General features: G+C 36.8%; 1 protein-coding gene and 1 long non-coding RNA gene across 2 annotated transcripts in view; one reads left to right on the top strand and one right to left on the bottom strand.

Annotated features, from left to right (window-relative positions):
* The window catches only part of LOC127528365 (uncharacterized), a 167,818-nt gene extending 165,465 nt beyond the window's left edge, over positions 1–2,353 (top strand). Inside the window, exon 2 of the long non-coding RNA XR_007935250.1 lies at positions 2,278–2,353. This is a non-coding gene — a long non-coding RNA (uncharacterized LOC127528365). The remainder of the gene's footprint in view (positions 1–2,277) is intronic.
* The window catches only part of LOC114653400 (protein APCDD1-like), a 57,777-nt gene extending 34,241 nt beyond the window's left edge, over positions 1–23,536 (bottom strand). Inside the window, exons 1-3 of the mRNA XM_028803692.2 lie at positions 22,859–23,536; positions 14,050–14,233; positions 7,876–8,407 (exon numbers count right to left, since the gene is read on the bottom strand). Of these exons, the coding sequence (XP_028659525.1) occupies positions 7,876–8,407; positions 14,050–14,233; positions 22,859–22,922 (780 nt within the window). The 5' untranslated portion in view covers positions 22,923–23,536. The remainder of the gene's footprint in view (positions 1–7,875; positions 8,408–14,049; positions 14,234–22,858) is intronic.
* Positions 23,537–25,853: the final 2,317 nt, after the last annotated feature.

Genomic DNA, 25,853 nt, shown 5'->3' with positions numbered 1-25,853 from the left:
CGATAAGATAAGGTGTAATCATATTGTCCACACATTTGTAAGGGTAGGTGAAAAGATAACAAGATTAATTACTTTTAATAGAGTCCTACACAGTCCAGATGTATGAATGAAGGCTTTGCATTCATTCTCTGACTGTAATGAACACATCCATCCATTTTCTAACAGGAGTATAAAATTCAGAGTTGTGGAGGAGGGAGACCTCACATGCATCCATAGTTAAGCATATAGGACTGTGGGATGTGGGAGGACTGTCAGCACTAAGAATAGTTGCAGCAAGTAAACATTGAGACAACAATCATAAAACAAAGTGGCTATTTGGCTTGTTTACAACAGTGATGACATGAGTTGAATCATTTGTTAATATCAAAACAAAAATTACTTAGTATTTAATACTTTGAAGGACAAGAGACATCTGCCTATTAAAATGACATGTACTGTATTAACAGGGACCCGTAATCACAGGAACACACAGTTAGCAGGACAAATAAAACAGCATACTTCATGGCTAAATACAAAATCTGCAAATGCTAAGTTTGTGTCATTCATTTGTCTTTTTAAGGTAAACTAATATTTGTTAGTATAATCCATAAATAAAAGCACACATCATATATTTGAATGGTTCATTGAAGAATGTAATGTTGTCTCATAGTTATAAATTATTGTATACAGGTAAAAACAGTCCAAGTAATTTTCAAATTCTGAATTTGTACACAGGCATAGGAAGTAACAAAGTCTGATCATTCACATAAAAAATCTTGAAAGCAGTAAAACAAAGACTGTTTAACCGGAGTTCTGAAATAAAGGATTAATGTCCATCCATCCATTTTCCAACCCACTGAATCCGAACACAAGGTCACGGGGGACTGCTGGAGCCAATCCCAGCCAACACAGGGCACAAGGCAGGAAACCAATCCTGGGCAGGGTGCCAACCCACCGCAGGACACACACAAACACACCCACACACCAAGCACACACTAGGGCCAATTTAGAATCGCCAATCCACCTAACCTGCATGTCTTTGGACTGTGGGAGGAAACCGGAGCGCCTGGAGGAAACCCACACAGACACGGGGAGAACATGCAAACTCCACGCAGGGAGGACCCGGGAAGCGAACCCAGGTCTCCAGGTCCCCCAACTGCAAGGCAGCAGCGCTACCCACTGCGCCACCGTGCCGCCCAAGGATTAATGTAAAACTGACAAAAATTATTTCACAGAGGAAGCTTTAAAATTAAGAGCAATGGTAAAAAGGACAGACTGATTTGGAAAATTAAAGAACAATGAGTTTCTGAAATTTGAATTTAATTTGACTAATCTCTTAAATATTACCCTTTAGTAATATTATTTTAACCCGCTAATGATGCCAATCTAAAATCTTACAATAGAAGATGTCTCAAACCTAACAAGAGTGGTTCACTGACAAACCAAACTTTAAAAACATGTTATTACAAAAAACACTTTGAAGAGATTGTTGAAATTGAAGTATCTGGAATTATCTTGGAATTCACTAATTCAATAGTACATAATAATATTTGAATTTTTATACATAGTATGGCTTTTAAGTTTTTTTTCAGTTAGATAAGACAGAAAATGTCAGAGAATAAATTTAGAATGTGCACATGCTTAGATAAATCTGGCAGTTCATGATATATCTGCTGTTTTTTATAAACCCTATCCTGAATATCCCCCCAAGATTACAAATTCCCCATTTGTTATTACAATGGGGGTATCCCCATCTCTGACACACAGTAACATTTAAGGCTTACATTGTATTTTGATATTTATGAATGCCAATACTTATTTACCTAAATGAAAAGCTGAGTAACTACTTGATGGATATAACAGTAATTTAAAGCTGTTGTTACTGACAGTATTTGTATATTTTATATTATGGTATATTACAGAAAAGGCACAATATTGTTCACTTCAGTAATGGAGGTATTTGTATAAAAACCATTGAATAGAATTTCTTTTTTTGCCATGGTATCAAAAGGTATATTGTAAAATTCACAGGTATTGGTATCAAATACAAAAAATTCAGTATCATCCATCCATTTTCCAACCCGCTGAATCCAAACACAGGGTCATGGGGGTCTGCAAGAACCAATCCCGGGCAGGGTGCCAACCCACCGCAGGACACACACAAACACCAAGCACACACTAGGGCCAATTTAGAATCGTCAATCCACCTAACCTGCATGTCTTTAGACTGTGGGAGGAAACTGGAGCGCCCAGAGGAAACCCATGCAGACACGGGGAGAACATGCAAACTCCACGCAGGGAGGACCCGGGAAGCGAACCCAGGTCTCCTAACTGCAAGGCAGCAGCGCTACCACTGCGCCACCGTGCCGCCCATTCAGTATCATGACATCTCTAAATATTATTATGGTACTCATTAATAGACCTATCTCAGGAAAGGAGTGGAATTCACAACATTCATTTTTCTTAAATTTGTGTAAAACCTTGATATTGTAATTCAGCAGATAACCATTTACCTGACACACTTATCAAAATTACAATTAAAATAATCTAAAATATATCAGGGTGAGCACCCTAGTTGTGAACAATGCCAGGTAGCCCTGGCCTGACTTGGGCATATGTTTTGACACTGTCCAAAATTAAAGCCTTTTTGGGAAAATATTTTTTCCTACTAGTTAGCTAGTGTAGGATTTACATTCATTCCATGTTTTAATTTTGGCTGAGGTTGGGGGTTTTAGTGGGGTTTACGATTGCAAATCTTAATTGTTTTGTTATATGTGGGATTGATTGTATTTCTGATTGAATAGACTTTTTAAATCATTACATTTTGTTTTTCTGAAATATATGTTTGGTTGTTATATTATATTTTTTTCTGTAATGCATAGATTTGGAGCAAATAAAAAATGATTGCTTAACTTAAGCCTTGGTAAGTTTGATTATACACTTATAATTATATATTTATCCATGCTTGTTTCAGAGATTTAAGAACATACATGAAATGTGCACCTCTTCCTTCCTTAAACATTTTTATATTTTAATCCGTGTTGTCACGTAGTTTGGATAAAAGATACTGGATAGAAATTTAATACTTTTGGAAAGAATAGACATGTTTTGTAAAACAGAAGTACCAGCAGGACAAGAGCTAATGGAATTCAGGAGATCAACATTATTAGAGTGAAAATGTGGGGCTGAGAAAGCAAACATGAAAAAAATATAAAACAAACCTTCTCATTTATAATGTGTTTTCCTTTCTTTTAAAAGATATCCATGTGTTTAGTATAAATTGAGAATTGAAGTTCACATACATTAAAATATGCACTTAAAAAATGAAAATATTTTAAACTGACTCAACACATTGGATTAATAAACTTTGATATTGCTCCATGCATTAAGCAGTTTGATTTTATCTGTTTGACAGTTGGCTAAATTCATTGGGATCAGCAGATGTCATCCTTCTTTTTATGTAGATAAAGAGGAGGTGAGGGGGGTCCACTAATCTCTGTGTGTGATATGTCTGGTGAAATTTTTCAGAAACTGACATAATGAAATGATGCCAGTACCTATCCAAGGTCAAATGATTGCACTGAAGTTGAATGTCTTAAAAGATATGTAAAATATGTTTATATCCTAGGCTTCTAGGGCTTAATACAAAAACAATTTCAATTAAATACAGCATTGGTATCTGTATTTAAATTATACATGAAAGCTCTAAAACTTTTTATCTACACACTTCCTGAACAACAGCAGTGCCTCACTGGTTGCTGATCTGCATTATTCGATTAGTTGTTATTCAGTTCTAATTCCAAATGTTGAACACTCTCACATAAGATATAAAGTGGCTCCACATTGAAATTAACACAAATCAACATCCCTTTTCCCCGCAAATAAAAGAAAGAAAAGGAGGACTGGCCCCTCCAGCTCCTCCACTCCCTGCACCTGTGCAGCAGATGTTGAAACTGTTGCAATGTAATGCTCTCTGAAATACAGGTTTAGCTATGCTAATGCTTGTGAAGCTACACATGGTCCTGACATAGGTTCCTGTTAGTTCCTATTAAAGTATAGTATGACAATAAATCCTGAGATTTTGTACACATTATCTTAAAAATTCAAGTGTTCTTAATTTCCTAAAGGAATCTTTTTAAATAATTTTCATAACTCAAATATATTTTGAAATGGTATTCACTTCTTTGTGCCACTCTAATGAGATACAACATATACTAAAGTCAATCTTTTGATCAGAATTGGTGGATTTATTTATCAAAACATACTACTGGTGAATGATCAATGGGAGGCTGACTGATTAAAGGGTCTGACTATTGTAGGTTTGGTCCATAACTAGCAGATGTTGTCATTTTACTACCCAATTACATTAATTGCATCAAGACCCATAGTTCTCTCCCATTTGCCTCTCAACCTGTCTGTCAACACTCTGGTCTCACTAGCTCCTTGCTAGATGGACCCTTGCCCCAACTTACCTCTTAAGTCTAAGCATATTAGACACATGTCAGAAAGCAGTCTTTCAATACCACCCAGAAATTACTTCTGTGGCAATCGTTGGAACCATTTCTAAGGTCAGGTACAACATTTTTAAATCCTAAAGACACCCTAAGAGCTCCCTCTGGTGTCTTTAGTTATCCTTGTTATCCCCAATTACTAATTAAGAGGAGATGCACCCATAGCTGATCCCATGTTGCCATCCCAATATAATACGCAGTGGGAGCTCATTTATTTCCAGAAGTACACCATTGTTGCCATCTACAAATCTTTTGTACTTCTTCGAGTCATCTGATGGACCCCCATAATCTTTTGTAAATTTTTATGTTCGTGCCCACAGAGTAATTGTTTCCAGGGCACCCTTTAAGCATATGTGCCTGGTGGCTGCTTACTCACACTGGCACCCATGCTATTCTTGTAGGGCGCCATTTCTGTGCTTGTTCTGACCCAGCCACTCCCTGCCAGCCAAGTAACGCAATATGTAATTTATGCCTGGTGTGAATATTTATAATGTAACTGAATCTTGTAATAATATGAATTGAATCAATTGTCCCAGGCTAATAAAAGCCTGAAACAAGAAATAAACGCTTTCAACTAGAAAAGCATTTTCCTCAACTTACAAACTGAGATAGGACTGCAAGTACAAGACTAGGACACTTGAGGTTGTAAAAATGTTATTTATTCAAATTACCACAAGAGTTTTACATGACATTATACTTTGTTATGCAAATGTTTTCCACTATTCTATGTAACGTTATTTGGAGCAAAAATAATTACTACCTCTGTTGTCAAATGGGCATTGTTCAGCAATTAATTAATGAACAGATGTTGCTGGGCTTCATGTATGTTAATCAGTTTCAAACTGCTTTGTTTTCCTTCCTTTTCAAAACAAATCTATCTCTTTAAGTGTACAGATTATGTAATTAATATTTTGTAAAGTTTGTATTTGCATTTCACCTGAAATTGTCACAGAGTCCTGAGCCTGCATTCAGCGAAGAACACTAAACAAAAGTAAACTGAATTGAATTGAATATAATCCATTAAAGTCCTGTGATTGATATAGCATTTAGGCCAGTGTAAATCCCTCCTTGTGTCTGAACAGGCCCTGGTTCATCCATGACACCAACTGTCACGAACCATTTTGAATATGAAAAAAATCAGCAGGGTTGGGACTCAGACATTTTTACTTTACGTCTACTTTTCAAAGACTAACGTATATGCATTAAAAGCCAAGGTACTTTTCAAATACGTTTAAGCATTTGTACATGTTATTTTATAGCATTTTTAATTTTCGCAGGACATATGGAAAATTTCCCTCTTGCAAGCCACAAATACTATTTTCATCATGAATAACGTTTCACAATAGAGGCACCAAAATTTCATTCATTGAAATTGAAGCTAAAAGTTTCTTCCAGTAACAGCCAACTAATTTTGCTAGTATCAAATACTTGATGACTTAATGTTATGATATTATACTGTGTTTAGCTTTGCCTTTAATTTCCAGAATTGAGTAAAACAACACAGACCATGTCAGTATTAAAGAATGTGTGGACTCTATCCATTTTGAACTGAAGAAAATGATTCCTCTTTGTATGCCATTATTGACTTCTTTCCCTCCCTACATGATGTTGGTGCATACTCCCTTTGAATAAAAATTTGACATTGATGACTCTATCAACAGGGCTTATTCTGAAAGCTTCCAGGGTGCTAATAACTGAGGTAATGATGAGGCACACTCCTAATTATAATATATTCAGCTTCAGTTAAACGTTACCACAAATAAATAAATAATATACCTCCTTATGTAAATAAAATTTTTCATTTTTATCCATCCAACCATTGTCTGAGCCATCAACCCAATATTCTATACTGTCAAATATTAAAAACTACCTTAACAAATCTTAACCAATGGCTAATGGCAACTTACATAGCCTATTGCATTCAGTGAAATGATTTTATTTGAATATTACTGAACTAGTAAATAACCACACAATCTTGATACAACTTTTTCCGTTACCTGGCTAATCAGGGTCACTAATGGGTTTAACTAACCTTATGCAATTCTGCCTTTAGCTCTCCCTGTAAAACATCATTTCAAGTATGCAGTTCATAATTTCCTCTCATCTCTGTGCTCTCAGTGTAGCTCAATATGGATGTTTATCACCTCTTTTACAGTTACTGTTGGCTGAACATTGGATATTGAAAGTTGCCTGAAGCATTTTTAAAAGCAGCACTTTAGGAGACATGGTCAAGGAGAGCAAAGATCATTAATCTGATCATGGCAAAACTATATTAAACTAGTGTGCAACTACAAATTCAAAAATAGGCAAAAAGATCTAATACCAAATATCATCTGATATAAGATAAGAAAAGCACAAACAAAATCACAGAGTTAAGTAAAATGGAAGGGAAAGTTAAAAAAAAGAAAGAGAAAAGACAGAGAAAGGACCTGAGAGATCAAAATGGTTTAGCAACAAGAGGTGAAGAATCAGTTTAGATTTGCTGGTAATGACTTTATAAGGACCTCATGTGTCTTCCGGGTAACTGCAATTACCAAGCAACTGTCATTTGTAAGTGAAGTGTAGACAATCTGTGCATAATGGATATGGATGTGTTGTTATGTTTTAATTATTTTATTGTGTTTCAGCCATATTAAGCTTCAGACTCGCGTGTTCAATGGTAAAAGCTGGGAGTCCCTAGGAAGGAAAGTATTTTGTGAGTGGTAGAGTTTGCAAGTAGTTGGGAACATCAGCAAAGCTGGTACATAGAAATTATTATATACGGTAGCTTTCCTTAACATTATTAAGAATGAATCAAAATCAAAGTCACAAAACAAAAGACATGAGTCAAAACTGGCTTTATATTTCCCTATGCTTTCATTCTTGTTTTTTTTATTTTGAGCACTACACTCTAAGTTTTTCTTTCAAGTGGGTAAAGTTTGGATGCTTTGTTATGTGCATTGCTTTGTTTTATGATGTGCACTACAAAGCTTTGCAACGTGTCATGTCCACAAAATGGCAGTGACCATTGAAAAACGCTGAGAACAGTTAAAAAAAAAAAGTACAAATGAATAACACATCAGAACAAAATGAAAGTGTCAGAATCTTTCCTGACCATTGTGAAAACAAATGGAAATTAAAGTTTAGAGAGAAAGAACCAACCAATTAAACTAATCAATTATATATTCCTGACACTTAAAAGTTCATTTTAGCAAAGGTGCCTATTTGCTTCTCAACATGGTATCTTATTCAGAAAATCGATAAATGGATAAATAGCCTTGACAAAAAGACAGTTATTGTTAAATCTCGGAAAGCTCCCTTCCTGAAGCAGGGATCAACTTACACAAATGAATATTATCATGAGAAATATAAAGAAAATAGCATTTATATAGAAAGAATGCCTTACCTTTGCATTCTGTAAGGCTGCCTGGTAGCTTGAAGGCCTGTAATACATCCTTTGAGCTGGCTCAGTGTGTATATCCCCCAAAAACAGTTCCTCCACAAGGTTGTCTAAGTTGTGATGTAGGTACTGCTTCTCAACACGCATCAATTGCAGCTCATGCATTGCAAAATTGAGGGCCCGTGAGCAATCACAACCCATGTCCTCAGTCCACAGGTCGTAGCTAACATTCGGCTTCCAGGGTTCATCCCGAGTCACCACACCACGGCAACTACGGTTCAGTCTCTGGCTAATCTCTTTAACCACAGTTTCACTGTGACAGATTATCTGGATTCGATGTAGCTGGTAGTCGGCTTCAGTGCCTCCCCGAATGATCCAAGATGCCTGGCGTAGACGCAGCTTTCCCCGAATCACTAATGTATACCTAGGAGTTGTGCAGTGATTATCTCCATAGTAAAACTGGTATGCTTCAAAAGTATTGTTGTGATAGAATTTGTATGACCTGGTAATAAATTCAGGGCCTGGTCTCACTTCACAACTGCAAAGAAAGGAACAGAATTGTTGAGATTAGTATATCCTGAACAAAAGCAAATCAGAGTTGACTGTTTGCAAGCCTTTACACATATGAGAACAGCTAAAGTCAAACGCAATAATATTTGCAAAATTTCCCTTTAAGTGTACTTATTGCCTGCAATGCATCCAAAAATATTATTTATGATATTAACATATTTTAGTTCTCAATTTTTATAATATTCTTATTGTAAACACATAATTACCAAGTAAGTATAGAACTGTGATTTTCTTACTCACCCATATTGTACACATCACCTGCTTCTATTATTTTCACTGAGACTTTTACAAGAAGTTTAGTATTTGTAAACTTTTCATCATTTTTTATAAGACACAAGTGCAACCTTGACCCAGAACCAAGATTGTCACAATATTCAAAAGTATTTAAAATAAACTCAAGAGAATATGATCAAAGGAAGAACTAGGCTTGATATCACACTGTCTAGTTCCTATCTAACAGCTGTGGTGGTGTACCCACTTGGCCTAAGCACCACAGACACACTATTGGTCATCTTCCAAAGTTTCTCTTAAACCTCTAGTTGCCTAAACTAACATGCTCTTGCATCAAGATCACTAACTGCAGTTGCCAAGTTTGAGATTCCACCCAAATAGATATCATGTAATATGGCACTGGCTTAAAGGATGCTTAAGGCATCGGTGTGGGATCTTCCTTTAACTTTTGCTGTCAGAAGGTCCCATCCTCTGGCCCGTGGCACTGCTTAGCCCTCTCCAACCCTGGGAACCTTTTGCATACCTGTCAACCTATTACACTTTGCTTTCCTTTGATTTCTGTTTTCTCCTTTTGTTAATATCTCCCTGTGTCTTTGGTTCTATGAGCAGCTCTTTGATTTGTTTTAGCACTTTTATTTGGGTTGGAGTGACTTAGTGGCCTCTAACTAAACTAATTTTAATGAATTTCAAGTATTATTGCTTGTTTAAATATTTTACTTTACAGTCCATGTTAAGTTTGAAACTCTCATTATGCGACTATATTTTTGCCTTGTCAGAAAGGTTTTCCTTTTGTGAATTTTACATAGCACATAACTGTTAGTTGCTTTTTTACAGAGAAGGCAGCACAGTCTGAAATGTACAAATGTTTTATTTGTTGTCCTATAAAAATGTGCAGCACTGTCATCTTTAATTCAACTTCCTTAATACTCTTTACAGTTTAAGGTAATTTTCACAGAAACAATTATTTCCATAACTTAATATTAAAAGAGGATTAAAAGGCAAATATTATAGTGGAAAGAAAGGAGGCACACTGTTTAGTGCAACTGAATTTTAGCTCCTGGAGACCAGGCCAACCTACATCTGTTTGGAATTTACACATTCTTCCCGAGGCCTTTGAGTTTTCTCCAGCTACGTAGAATTGTCCTCCTACATCCAAAGGTGTGCAAATTAGCTTAACCGATGGCTCTAAATTGGTCTAGTGTAAATGGTTGGGGCTGTGTGTGTGTGCCCTGTAATGAACTGGCATATGCAATCTGGGTTGGTTCCTGCCTCAGCTCATACCCCTGGGTTAAGCTTCTGTCCAAGTGAACCTGAAATAGAAAGAGCAGGTATGGAACATGGATGGATGGATGGATGGAAATGGCCGGGACAGGTTTAAATAAAACATTGCATGTCTGAAGTTCAAATTATTAGTAAGGTGCTTAACCTTAGCAATAAAAATGACAATAATCATAATAATAGTACATTTCTGTGCAAGCTTAAAGAGACTGGATGGATCACATTTTCGGGGATCAGTTTTATTAAAATGCCACAGACAGAAATACTGGAATAACCACTTTTATAATGACTTTGGACTAAATGTTTTGCGGGAAACTGCACCAGATTAAGCCATGTTAATAAACACAAGGAAATGGTGTTTTACGACCTGATTTACTCTTAAGATATTGTATTCATTGCCCATTTAATGCAGGTGGACATTTACAAGGTTTCTTCTTAATGTTTATCAATGTATGTGTTCTGACAAGGCTTATTCCATGTAGTGTTGTGAAAAACCTAGTTGACTAGCTGAAATGCAGGGGATACACACAAAAATAAGGTAACGTGTGTGCACTCCTTTGTCCTGATGTATTGTCATTTACCTTATAGATTTCTATCTTAGAATTACAAAAGTATGCTAAAATACAAAGAAACCCTTGGCAGCTCCCATATGTACAACTTATCTAAAAGAACAGACCTATTTTAGATAGATGGACCAGGGATAAGGACAAACCTCCTGTGTTTGAATTGTGTCTTTATTAGGGGCAGGGCTTTGGTACATCTGGTGTGGAGGAATTTGTATCTGCACGATGCGACACTATGAGGCAATGCATTCCTTCTGACCATCTGGTCTTGGTTCATCATAAATTCCTTCAAAATTCTATGTTTTACATTATTTTATCTGGCTCCACAAAATAATCTTTTTTAAATGCGCCTTTTTTTAAAAGTAATATTGAATTCTGTTCTGATAACTGGTTGCAGGTTACATTCATCAAAAGTTTTCATATACTTAATGCTAGGCATAAAGGCAGTAAGAAAAGTGGACATATTTGACATAAAACTATTAATATTAATGTCTTCAGTTATAAACAGGCAGACAATGTTCTTTATACAGTATATAAGAGCCATCAAATTCCAGAGCAGCTGCACCCTATAAAAGGAAAGCATCTGCACTGACATCTTGTTTTCAGTCTAGCACTGATGGCTAGGTGCTGGTATGGCTAGGTAAATCTTAAACTGCTGTACCTGTTGGGCACAAAAGCACTATCCCTCACCCCAGTTACTCAACTCTAACTATGGAGGTTTCCTGTGCCTTAACAAAAGATGCTTCCCTTGTCCTCTACCCCAGCCTTGCTTCAAATTCCTCACAGCAGCAGCAAGACATGTTACAATATGTTTTTAGTGCAGGACACCAACTGAGTGATACAGATGAGACCCGTGCAACATTGTCATATGCACTTAATGCTTTGATAAAATTAAAAATAATGTAGCAAAGTCTGCGGTGGGCTGGTGCCCTGCCCAGGGTTTGTTTCCTGCCTTGCGCCCTGTGTTGGCTGGGATTGCCTCCAGCAGACCCCTGTGACCCTGTAGTTAGGACACAGCGGGTTAGATAATGGATGGATGGCTGTAGCAAAGTGTGGTGCCAGTCTGTGTGGCTTGTAAGGATTTAAACTCCTTTTTGTGGCTGCTTTTATAGCTTGCTGTCCTGATAAGGATCAGGAGGAATACAAGTTATTAAGTAAGACAACAACATGTTGAGAATAGCAAGCAATATGAAAGTGAAGACATGAGGATGAAGACGGACTTGTATTATTTTGGAGGGGTCCAGTGTGTAGAGGCAGGGACAATAAATTCAGAATATAATCTAGTGAGCACCTTTGAATTCACCAAGTAAAGCGACATTGTCACAGTATCAAGTCAGGGTCCAAACAATCTATCTACTTTTTTTCTTCTTTACATGTGCAGTAATATTCTGGGTTCTGAGGTTTAAGAGTGAATGGGATAGAATCAGATACAAAATGATACTTTAAGGGTACCGGAGAATAGTTTAGGAAAACTGCTCTGAGTACACTTGTAGTGTAGAGCAGTGGGATGGTTTTAAAAAACAAAACAAAAGAAAAAAAACATCGTGAAGTGGTCTGGCTATATATTTTGTATAATATTTGTTAAAATTACGAATAGGCTAATCAGGGAAGTAAAGTGCAAAACTGACTGATAAAACACTGCAGCTTTGCACAGCATATCTAGAAGTGGCGAGGCAGCCTTCTGCTGTTATGCACTTAAAATCTGGAATAGTTTACCGAGAGAAATTCGCCAGGCTAATACTGTGGAGCACTTCAAAAAACTGCTAAAAACTCATTATTTTAACATGGCTTTCTCATAGCTTCATTTTAGTTTAATCCTGATACTCTGTATATGCATTTAATTATCGATATCGTTCCTGGTGGCTCTGTAATCCATACTAACCCCTACTTTCTCTTCTGTTCTTTTTCTGGTTTTCTGTGGTGGTGATCTGTGCCACCACCACCTGATCAAAGCACCGTGATGTCCCTACATTGATGGATTAAAGGCCAGAAGTCCACATGACCGTCATCATCTTCCATGTGAACCCTGAATATAATGAGGACTGATTGAGGTCATTTATGTTAGGTAGAATGCCTAGAGGGCGCTGGGCGGTCTCGTGGCCTGGAACCCCTGCAGATTTTATTAATTTTTGTTTTTTCTGTCCTCCCTGGCCATTGGACCATACTTTTATTCTATGTCAATTAGTGTTCCCTAATTCTATTTTCTTATTTATTTAGACTTTTTTCTCTTTCTCCATTATGTAAAGCACTTTGAGCTACATCATTTGTATGAAAATGTGCTATATAAATAAATGTTGTTGTAGAGTAACTCGTTGCAAGAATTAGTGCAGGTAAAATAAACAACTGTACTTTTACAAATGAATGTCAGTTTGTGCCTTTGAATAAGATCTTTTATTAAATAAATATGAATTATATTCAAATGAATTTGATTTGACAGGCCCTAGTGTGCACCACAACGTTTGTTGGTTCAATCTAGCCCTCACACACACTCAAACTTACTGATACCTAGGCAATTCTGAGTTGACAATTAATCTAAAATTATTATTTTTGAGGTATAGTAGACAAAGAGAGTATTATAATATACCCAAATTAACACAGACAATGTATGTACACACACACTGACTAAACTGAAAGATAAGAGTGGTAGCTGCACTAACTACTGTGCCAACCTTATTATAAATGACAGCATAAATTAAAAAGGAATTCAGTTGGAGACTGTGCTCATAGGCTGTTGGACCTGAAAGGTATCCTTTGATTTCTTAATGGGGTTATTAGCCCGTATACTGGATGTGCAAGTGTACAATAGCCCAAAAGACAAGAAAATATTGGTAAATTGGCAAAAAACAAGGTAGACTCTCCAATTAGAAGAATGTTAGTTTTAAAACTGGACCAAATTCTCAAATGGCCATACTTCATTTAATTAACTGAGCTATTGGACCCTCTTTAGGCTTTTCTCTGTGGTTTTCAACAGTGATGCTCTGCAGATTCATCACAACCACAAAAATCATAAACCAATCTTTAGCAATCAATGTTGTGCTCCACTCATTCTTTTTTTTTAATTCAGATGCATATCTTTTTGTTTCATGAGTAACAATAATAAAACTAAAAAGTCCACTCAAAAACTCTTATTTTAATTAACTAAATTATTCAGTAGTCAAAACTATAATTATACACAATGCATCACATAGACTGAACTTGAGGAGTATGGATATAAGTCAATGACATAAAATGAGAAGACATCTTTTGTATTCAAAAGTCCATTACTTTTGATATTCATACCTAAATGGCTAATGTGTCTTATCTGTATTCGCATACAATCCGCATTTACACTGCTTCTATTCAGTGCATTATTTTCATTGAACTATTGTCCTTAAAGTCTTCTTAAAATACTCTTTTAGTCCTATGTAAAAACAAAATGCATAAACAAACTGAAGACCAGTTAGATCATTACAATAATTATATCCTATATAATCCTCATTCAGCTGCATGTTTACATCAGCTTACAAATGATAGCTCCTTCCATGTGGGCTCTTCTTACCTTGTAGAAACCCAGTGGCCCTCAATGTTTGGGGGCATCTGTACTGTGATCCGGGCACCATTGTGAAGATGCTTTAACATGTGATGGCAGTGAGAGTCCTTTGGCATCCTTCCTGCATGTTTTTGTAGAGATAAAGGATTTCCTCGATTTTCTGGACTGCGTAACATGGCACACTCCACAAGACCTATACAAAATGCAAAGAATAAATGTAAATGTGGGCTACCAAAGAAATAAACAAATAAATGGAACATAATCTTGAAACCTTGAATGAAAATTTTAGTGTGCTATATTTATCATGCTGCGTTAAATGTCAGGAAAAGAGTTGTTAGGCTGCTGCTTAAGGATGGATGCAAATTATTGATAAGTGAATAATCCCACCCTTCGGGTACTGATTTGTATTTAATTAAAGTATCCTCAGAAATGTCACTAGGCAGTTAGTTTCTTTCTGCAAAGAAAATGGATATGTGTCTCGTCTGTGTGCCATGCTCCTTTACACCACAAAATGTCAACAAGGGCGTCTACTCACAGATGCCTGTACTTAAATTTTACAGTATGACCATACATTAGATTTATTGTTTTACTTCCTATGCATAGTATGCCTGGATGGACTTCTAAAAATGAGCCTCAAACTCATTCATAGTGCTGCTTTGACTGTATCCTTGATTTATATAATTGAAATTCTGAAAGTAATATACAGTACATCAAAGTGTTTTTTTTAAGATTGATGACTGTAGTTTTTGCGGAGTGATCATTGCTGTTGTCCTTATGTTGTATATTTGTGTTTGTTTTATTATACAAAAACAAACTTTGTGCTACTTATACCCTAATAACAATAAGTGATGACAGTAATCAAAAACAAATTTCTTGACTGAGATGAGCCTTACATGAACTTTATCATAACAAAGAAGATGGTCCTCTGGACCTGCTGTGTATGTAATGGGCTAGTTCCCACAGACGTTGGTAGGTTCTCTAAGTGCTAAAACTTTGAATGTAGCAAGAGCAATGTGAAAAGAGATTGATAAAGTTAAGAGGAACAATTGGTATAGTCAAAAAGAGATCATTACAGTTTCCTTTATAGCTAAAGCAGCCATCCAAGTGAATCTGAATGAGGCTGCTGTTTGTTTTCTTTATGGTTTGTGTTTTGCCCATTTTATAACTTAACTCTTGTGTAATTGACTGTGGTATGGCACAGTTTATTCTTAGTCTGCATTGGTATCATATGTTAAGGGGACCAGCTGTGCCATTAATATTTATTGTGCTATGATGGTGACAGAGATGTAGCAAGAAGAATTTTCCCCTTATAATGATGGGTCAGTTTCTGTGCAGATACTTTCTCTGTGGAATTTACATGTTTGCAAAATAAGTGTTTTCACAAAGATAGTCCTAATTTTCTGGCCATGGACAAGCACATCTTATTTATTTACTTATTTGGATAACACCTTTATCCATCATTTCAGAGACAAAATTGGCTCCATTTCTCTTATTTTTCCAATTGGAGCACAGGCAGAGGAAGTGACTTGTTTAAAGTCAAACAGCGTCAGATGCTGGAACTGAATTCACAATTTCAGGGTTCAAAGTTCATTAGCTTAACCACCCTGTCTGCACATTCTATCTTGTATTATTATCATCATCATCATCAGAATTTTTCTGGGTAAGATGTCTTGCAATGGACTAGTGTCCAAATCTTCTGTTCCTTGCTCCATCTCATGCTGAAATGAAAATAGCATATGCATATTGTTCAATGTAAAAAGAGTTTTATGTGATTATTAGTACGTATGCAGTGAGTAACAGAAGAGGTATGTATCCACAAGCTTCAGCACAAGCCTGTGATTGACATAGCATACTGTAGGAATACACCTGCTTTCACTTTTACATGCTTTGCATGATCTAATCAAAGTGGCTTTGTGTTTGCATGACTCACCTCTGTAAGTAAGGGAAGCACAAAATGTTACTGCCAAACGATGCAGCTTTGTTAGATCCTTTGTTAGAAAAGGTTTATTACTTTAGGTTAATTTTATATGATAGTTCAAATCCCTCCCGCATCTTTTTTAAAGAAACATTGTATTTATAGAACAGCAATTACTATATCGATCTATTCAACACACACACAAAGAGTATGAATTGGATTAATCTGGTTTGGGAACGGATGAATGGATTTATATACATTTATAAGACAGAAATATTTCTGTTTCTTCTCAAGCTATAAATGGTTAACTCTCTTTTGTTGTTTTCCTATTATTTTCCCTTTTTCCTGTGTACTTTGCTCCCTTCATTAAACCCTAATAGTGACCATTAACAACCAGACAGCAGACACCCAGGATGATGAAAGCAGCAATGACTTCAGTGTCAGACTCGCTAATTAGTAAATAATAAATTAAATAACCAGAACACCTGGAAAAGCAGAATGAAAATTAGGTTGAAAATACTGTTAACGACTGAAACAAAAAATACATATTCCCCATATAACTGCTTATTACATTTAAATAAAAATCTTCCAAACTTAGTTTGTAATTTCTACATTAACTCCAAAACACAGAAACTAGGAATTAATGACTCACTTAATTAGGCAAAGAGTCCAATGAAAAACAGAAGTTGGTCGGAACAAAAACCTGCAGCCACAGTGGGTCCCCAGGATTGAATTTGGGAATCCCTGTCATAGAGAAATGTATTTTGCTGTGTTTTATGAAATTTTCTCTTCACCTTGTATGATTTTTTTCTGTTACTTTCAAACCTATAGTAAAATTTCAAGCTAAGTGTTCCACTTAGACTGTGAAATTGTTCATGTTACTGGTTATACTCAGTGTTTCAACCTTTGCCTTTTCGGTAATGGGACAATTCAGGAAATTTCCAGAAAGAGACACATTAAAGAAATGTAGCTACAGTTTATATATATATTTCTAATTTTATTTTTTAATAGAGCACACATCCCATTTATATCTGTTTGAAGCACTACTGTACACATTTGGATTCTACGGGTTTTACAAAAATCCTATTAATAAATGAGCGTTCAAACAATCTTTTAGGCTTTAGTCCATCATCTGATATGACTAGTGGTTTGTAAGACTCTCTTTAACAAGTGGTATCATAATACAATTAAAAAATTCCAGGGTTATCTTAACAGTTTTAAACACTATGTAATGATTTATTTTTGCCTATTTTATTTATCAGTTAATGACTTACAAATGAAATGCTGGCCATACAATATTTAATGACTTGCTGTGTTCATTTTCATTCAAACCTAACTTACATTTTGATATGTGCTTTGCAAATTCAGGTGTGTTCTAGATACCGAATAAAAACACAAGATACTCAGGGAATGAGCAAGTAAGGATTACAAAAAAGAAAAATGCCAGTTCTTATAAATAGTTTTACAGTATGTGCACCTGGAATGTTTATAAAGAATTGAATCATAGTATTTGTCTTGAAATTTGTAATGATTACTGCGGACTTTGAAAGTGTGTAAACCATTGGCTTATTCAAGTAAAAAAGATTTTTTTGACATTACAAATCTGCAGTTAAATTTGTCTGATCAAACCAAAGTATTTGCTCAGATAAAGCACATCAGCTGGCCACTGCCTTCAATAGATTAAGACTTGAAAAGTGCAAGTAATTCACAGTTTATTTGCTAGGTTTGGCAGCCCTGGAGAGTGCAAACGTGTACATTTTCATTGCAATAATGAAAATTATTGAGTCTATTTTGTGATGTTAACTGTTTTAATACTAACCCTTTTTTCTTACATGTTTTGCACAAAATCTGTGTCACCTATTTAATGGTCTCCATAACATGTCTAAGTAGTTACATTTATAAATTCTGACAGTGCTGCAGTCAAGGCACACCTATACACCAACCTTTTTCTATGTGTAGTTTGTATGCTGTCTGCATATTTGCACAGTTTTATCTGGTGACTGTTGTTCTTTCCCAATATTTTTTATTGACTTGTTTATGCCACACTATAAAGACTGTGGTGTTAAAGTGTCCATATTTACAAATGTAGAGCTTGGGTACTTGTTTTACATCTTTTGCTGGAACAGTTTACCAGACAAATCTGTAGACATAATAGATAAATGGATAAATTCTGTCTCTATAATTGATGGCTGGTCAAGCACAGTGAGATATACTGACTGCAGGTTTTATGGCGAGATCACTTCTGGTTAACATGTAGTAGAATGAATATTGTGTACTGACTAACATGTTAAAATGTGTCTACTCACCTGAACTTCACTGCTTCATATGAAGTTTACATTATTGTTATGTTATTTGTGAGCTTTTGCAAAACACCAAAACACATTACAATGCATTACAATGATGTCACTTGTGTTGTATTCTTCTAGGCAGATATTCCAAAAAGTTCAGAAACTAATTAAACTGGACACAGACAAGTGTCATGCTAGTGTTGGTTAAAAGACCTACATGAAAATAACTCAAAACAAATGTGAGTAAGCAGGAAGCTCATTTGATGTTATCTTAGTTTTTGATGGTTATTTCAGCTGGAATAAAATGCAGCTTTTTTGGATTGATCATGTCTACTTTTGCTGCAGTATATCCGTTAAAATCAGTAATAAGACCAAATCAATTTCTGAAAGGTTTACTGACTCAAATGCACATGAACATAAACATATTCCTTGAAGACTGACTGCTTTTCTCATAGTCAATAAAGGGCATCTATCCATTTTCTGAATCTGTCTTACCCATTACTAGGGAAGACACAGCTTATCTGCAAGACATGGAGCACAGAATGTATAAGGAAAACACCCAGGATTAATTGGTGGTATATTTGCACACACATCCACACTCCATTATAGCAGACCAATTTACTTTGAAAGTGCAAGGAAACTGGAGTACAAAGAGGAATCCCGCATGGACATCTGATGAACATACTGTATACTGTAAAATCTGAGCCTTGGTCTCGAAAAATGTGAGGCAGAAGTACTAAAAATTGTGCCACTCGGTTTAAAATAAAACAAGATCAAAGGAAATATGAAAAACAGTATGAAAGACATTATTTGCACTACATTTCCTTGTAGTTATTACACGTCTTGAATAATTTAAGTTTTGAATCCACAAATGGAAAGCATCCATCCATTTTCAAACAAGCTTAATCCATTTAAGGTCATGACGGGCCACAACCTATCTTTGAAGTATTAGCCACAAGGCAAAATTCGATGGTTACATATGGGGAAATATTTCGAATTAAGCATGTGTTACCTGTGCCATATTCCTCTGATTAGGAGATTAGTTGCAATGAAATCAATTAACTGCTGCTGCCATGTAAGATCAGGGACAACCAGGACTGAGCTCTGGTTTTAAGACCAAAGGAAGAGTTAATTGAAGGCTACATGTTCAGTTGAACAAGCCGGATTGTCAAGTGCTTAAATTAAACAAAACTAAAAGGCAGCGTGTCTTAAATTGTCCTTCCTCATTATAAGCAATAAGACATCTTGAATACGTCTTGAAATTACATTTCAGAAATCCTTTTCTAAAAATAACTAAGTTAATATGTTTGATGCTGGTTTTATTGTAATGTTTACTTCTCCTGCTTACTGTTTTTCTGTATCATATGTAAAGTTCAAAGGCATCTTGATTTCTTCAATCTACTCAAGAGACACTTTAGACTGAAGGGGTGCGTCCAAATAACTGTTGTTCTTACCCTAATTAAAAGGTTTAAAGGAGAAGAATCCTAAGACTAAAAATAAGAAGAAAGTGACTGTGGGTACAGAAAAAACATATTAGTTAAAATTCAAATGCAGTTAACAGTTTAGAATCCTGGACCAAGCAGCATTTGGAAGAGAAAGACTAGGACAAAACTGACGTTACTTTCCAACGAAATGTGAATGAAATGCACACTTTAAACTACAAAAGAATAATGCTTGCATGTACAGTATTTAGTAACCAGATGTTTCAGTCAAGTGTATAATTTAACCGCGTGTTTATTTGTATGGCAACTGTGAGTATCTTAATGAGAACAACAATAATAACTATGCATGCAAATCCTAAACCCACTTGACCCTGTCGTTTAGGCGCTCGGAACCACGTATCTTATCAGTTAATGGTATAAATAAATATATGTAATAATGTAAATACGTCGATCAGTGGGCCACGGTACGTTTACACCAATAAAGCTATACATACGCATATTTTAATTTTAAGATATGTATGCGCTGTTCCTTGGCCAGCCTGTTACGGTGTCAGCAGATATCACAACACTTCAATTAATATTATAAACAAGAAGCGGAATAAAATAATAATTCTAAGCGCTACACCGATGATATCGTTGCTTCTAAAAGATTACACTTATCAATGAATGGACCTAGTACTTCAGAATAGGGGCTATCCGTTGTACGTATAGTCACTGCTGTGAAGTGCTAAAAGTGAAAATGACACTTTAGGCTTACGGCTGCCTAATATCTTTGGGCACTTGGTGCTTGGGAGTACATGCTCTGTTTCTGCTAGACTGCGGCGAGAATACGTAACTACAGCACGGAAGCACTAAAGTTATTCTTCAAACGTATATATGCTAGAAAACGATAATTATTAGCAAGTAACCGTTATATGAGTAGGTCTAGATAGATTGTGTGCGTGAGTGTGCGTGCATGCGATGGACTGGAACTTGCTCAAGGGTTGAGTTTTTACCTTGCAGATGCGATCCCTCATTAGACCAGGCGGATGTGAAATTGAAAGAGTGGTAGATGTTTCTTAAAACAAAAAGAAGTACAGCAATGGTTGATTGAATATGTTCCAGCTTCACCGCTTATCTACGAATCTTTCTCATGTTGTCACAAATTCACTTGGGTACAGTATCTTGGCGTCTTGCTGTACATGATCTGTGTAATATATCCATGGCTAATCGTGCGTGATTGCCTGTCCCTTTTGCGTATAAAAGTGCTTTACTTGACTGACAACTTTATGGAAAGCATACACAGGAGTTCACCCTTGAATAATAATAATGCTGAGAAATTGTTCCGAAAACGTGCACTTTTCATTTCCCACACAATAAGTCGTGCAAAGCATCTAATTCATTTATCCTGGCAATTTTGCCAGCGCATTACTCAATGCGCCCCATGAAACTGGCAACGCACCAAGCGATCGCGGAAAGCCTGTGTTTTGCTCCACTAACCTCACGTTCTTGCTCAAAGGTGGAATGCTAATTGTTTTGTGACGTAGGCATACTATTTACAGTTAATATTCTTACATTAACTGAGAGCTTCTTTGGTTTATCCGATTGCTGTACCTCTGCAAATAAACCTGATCAGCCAATTGTGCTCTTTTTTTTCTTGGTCATTCAATTGTAAAATAACAATCAATGATCGCGGTATTAACTTTCAATACAGGCACTTTTATATACAATACCAACAAAATTTGTGGGGGATGAACGCTTTACCGAATCCTTTCTAGGTTTCTATGTGTTTGTGTGCGTATTTATATTTATTTGCAGTTTTTTTTTTTTTTGCTTTCACTCTACTAGTTAATGCATTTTATTTCTTCCTTGCCGTGCTACTACAGTTGAAAATGATTAGGTTAATCGACTTGTTTTATCAATCTCTTGGGCTAACAAAGAGAAAAATATGAATTGTGTAACTGCTACTAAACCGTCTGATGCGATCTATTGACAAAGACGCTATATTAGTGCATTACTTTTAACTGAGCTATGAACTATATGAACAAGAAGGCATGTGACATTTTTTTAACAAATATCATCTTTCTTATATTCCTATTGCTAATTTCACGGACGTTTCAGGTGCTTTTAATTTTCAGTTACCATTTTCATTCGTGCAATACTAGCAGTTACCTAATACGCCAGGGCAATTACCTGTTCATTTTTAAAAAGCATGGTAAACTGTAAACGTTGACTTTGGTTAACACATTATCTTTTTCGTGAATATTTAACTAAACTACGAATTTGTGTTCAGTCGTGTTTACATGGATGTATTTCTTTTTTTCTCTCTCTAACAGTCACACTGTATAATTTTAGATTACCGCAGCTATTTTTCTTCACATTTTCTGAACTTAAGATCTTCCAGTTCATGGCTGCAGATAGACAATGCGTGCAGCGTCTAATACTTAAAAGGCAGTTTTGCAGACACATTAAACCCGGGGACCAACAGCTGGACTTACTGCTGCGAGTCAGCCCGACATCATGCCTGCTTTCAACAAGGCAAGGTGCTATGGCGTCTGCCTCGCTGCAGTCGATAACCATTGGATAGTCAGGTTACGTGTATGTACTTATTCTTTCAACCATTGATATCACAAACTCAACATTTCAACTTCAGGGTCGCAGAGAGCCTGAGCATAGCTCTGCCTTCATTTAACAGGATCACAGCAGAACTCATCCGTGACCTCTTTCTTCCATCATATTTTTACTCATAATTTGCATTAATCCATTTGCGTTGGCCCGGTAAAGACCAAATTACTGGGTCAGTTTAATGTCACCAGCCAACCTAAGCAGCTGTCCTTGAGATTGTGGAGAACTCGGTAAGCGCCGAAAACTCACATGAACACACAGACTGCGCTCAGGCTGGGATTTGATTTAAGATATATACAGTAGGGAAAAGGTAACATAACACTGCCAACTTGCTGCTCTCATAATACATAAATAGAATTCATAAGTATGTCATCCCATTATCTGAGCGTTTATTCCATTACGGGGTGGCGGGTAGCCGGTGTCTCTCCCTGTCGCATCGGATGCAGGGAAACAACTAAAGATGATACAAATGACAGAACACAGCAAGCTCACGCGCACGCACCCTCGTTTAGTCACAATGTAAATTCGTGCTATGATCTTAAGAAAGTAAAGTGTAAAAGGACGCTTACCATAGATGACAAGTATAAATACGACAAAATAGTTGCAAATCCACCGCGAGGAAGAAGGTAACATTTTAAAAATCCTATTATGGTTCTCGCCGTTTCCAAACACTGGCTGTCCGTTCTACTGTACGGGCGGCACGTCGCTTTTCCCGAGTTAATATATAACCTCGCTGCGCCTCCTGGAGAATCCCTCGGGAAAGCACTTGACAGCAGCTCTGGGAGTTCTGTACAACAAAACACGCCGAAGACCTTATTTTTGAGAGAACACCAAAGCGACAGATAACGTACTGTCTTTACACGAACTGCTCTTCCAGAATTAAAGGACGAGAAGGTCGCTTTGCCAAAGACCAACCCGCCAGAGGTATTCAAGGTCCACAGGACTCGCTAAGCTATCGTAGCATTCGTTTCACGAATCGAGCAGCTGACACTTTTAAAAGTTTCTTTGAAGTCCGCGCGATTTTATTCACGCACAGCGTTCGTCCAAATAGCAGTGATGTTAAATCCAAGGAAGCCTCAGGCACAGGCAGTTAGCGCCTCTCGGCCGTACCGAGCTACGCGTGTGCGGCACTGCCACTCTGACACGACATTCTTGTTTACACGACCTCTTCTGCGTGTCCCGATCCTTTTGTATTTCTTTCTGTGTGTGATCCCTCACGGCTCATATTCACATAGACCCACATGAAGCTCCTCGGGAGGAGGAGGAGGAAGAGGGGGAGGAGGAGGAGGAGGGCTTGGGGTGGGGACTCGCAGCTTTCCATCAAACTGATGAAAGATTTCCACTGTTGAAATCCGAATCTGAAGTTGGCGCAAGGGATTAGACATTAAACACTTCAGGAAGAGACTGTGTGGGGCTTCCAGTGTAGGTGGCTTTAGTGGTTGTGGGATTCCATTGCCCAGTTACAGACCGGACTGAAATCACGAAATCACAAATCCTGTTGCGCTCGCCTGCACGCAGTGAAGTTTATAAGGGAGCGTATTGGACGAGCGCCAGGACTGCTGCTGGCTTTGGATTTGTTGGCTGGACTAAAACTAGACATCTTTTATGTATTACTGCTTTCTTTTTTAATTTCGATATTTATTTCATGTCATTTTTCTTTTATGTGGGCGCATTCACCTGCCTGTCACTCAGTTAAGCTAAGACGGACAAGAATAAGTACGTCGGCTTTATTTTTTTTTACAGCAATTACATATCGGCTAAAGTATTTTTATTGAATGTAGTTTTGTATAGGATTTTCCTTTCGAACAATTAAAATTAAAAAAAGGATTAAATAGGTAAATATATACATTTTAAAAAGGCGACACGCACTGTAAAATAAATGCTTCAGATCAAGAAAAAAAGTTTGCAGCTAGCTTTATGAGTAATGTGAACTTCTGTTACAATTAAGTAGATCCAACACATTGCAATGAGTAAAGTGAATAATCTTTTCCTTAACTTTAAAAGTGTTTTTAATTTCACTGTACTTAATAATTAGGAGTATAACCCCAAGTTTTTAAGTTGGCTACACAAAAGCTAGTTGTTCCAAAGTGCTTCTTTCTCAATGTTTAAGGGTGTTTTAGTAATCTGGGGCAGGGTCACAGAGCAGCTGGAGCCTATTCTGACAAACAACCAAGACAGGCAGGAACAACCCTTGGACACACACACATACACACACGGGTACATTTATCAATGCCAATTCACCTAGCCTGCATATCTTTGGACTTTTGGAAGAAACTCACACTGACTCTGGCAGCAGTGCTTCTGTGTCACTCATTTATATATTATAAACTTTGTAAATATAAATATCAATATTGTTATGTTTTTAGGATGACATTTCACACATTTAAAGTGTTCCACATAGTTTTGTCTCATTTTTTGCTAGCATTTCCAAGTTATATTGTGACATCAACATAAAACCTTTATCCGTTATATCACAATCCAAAGCCTGTATACAGACATTGCTTTGAAAATAAGAAAGCTTGTGCATAAAGCAATCCTCACTTTAAGCGAGTGTTTCTGCACTACAGTCAGTGTGTTCAACTTGCAAAACCATGTGCCATGAACTTGCGCAGACATATTAAGTGGGTGGGAAATCAGAAATCCTGTTTCAAGGGAAGACTGGGAGAAACACAACAAATTTGACTAAAGTTACCACAACATAATTTTAGTTTTTTTTTTATCATTAAATTCATTAAAAAGAATTCGAATTACTTATGATATTAAGGTTAATTAATTACTATTAATAACACATCTTATTAAAATAATGTTTGCAATTCACAAAGTTTAACAACTCCCTGCGTGGAGTTTGCATGTTCTCCCCGTGTCTGCGTGGGTTTCCTCCCACAGTCCAAAGACATGCAGGTTAGGTGGATTGGCGATTCTAAATTGGCCCTAGTGTGTGCTTGGTGTGTGGGTGTGTTTGTGTGTGTCCTGCGGTGGGTTGGCACCCTGCCCGGGATTGGTTCCTGCCTTGTGCCCTGTGTTGGCTGGGATTGGCTCCAGCAGACCCCCGTGACTCTGTGTTCGGATTCAGCGGGTTGGAAAATGGATGGATGGATGGAAGTTTAACAAGCATCAGAAAGTTCTAAAATCATTAAATTTGACTGTTTATTTTAGTATTGTCTGAAGGTCTCCTAATTTATTTTCTTAAAAGTGTGATTGCCGCAGTGGTTATCCCCTTTCCTTGTCTGTGTGGAGTTTGCAAGTTCTCCTGGTGTGTGGGTGTTCAGTGCATGTAACTGGTTGCCTCTCACTTTCCCAAAGATTTGCGCGTTAGGATAATTGATAATTCTGAATTGAACACCATGTGAAGGCGTGTGTCTGTGCATAAGTTGGCACTACAATGTGCTGGTGCTCAGTCCGAGTTTAGTTCCTGCCTTAGGTTCAGTGAGGCAGAGAATAGGCTGCAGTCCACATCAGCCATGAATTGGATTAAGTAGGTTTGAGAACGTTAAATTCTATTTAAATGCAATGTAATACCTTCATTACCATTTTCTTTTCTAGACAATATCAAATTTTTTCACT

Source organism: Erpetoichthys calabaricus, chromosome 6, assembly GCF_900747795.2.
Source record: "Erpetoichthys calabaricus chromosome 6, fErpCal1.3, whole genome shotgun sequence".
NCBI classification, from domain to species: domain Eukaryota; kingdom Metazoa; phylum Chordata; class Cladistia; order Polypteriformes; family Polypteridae; genus Erpetoichthys; species Erpetoichthys calabaricus.
This window is presented reverse-complemented; position numbering and strand designations above follow the sequence as displayed.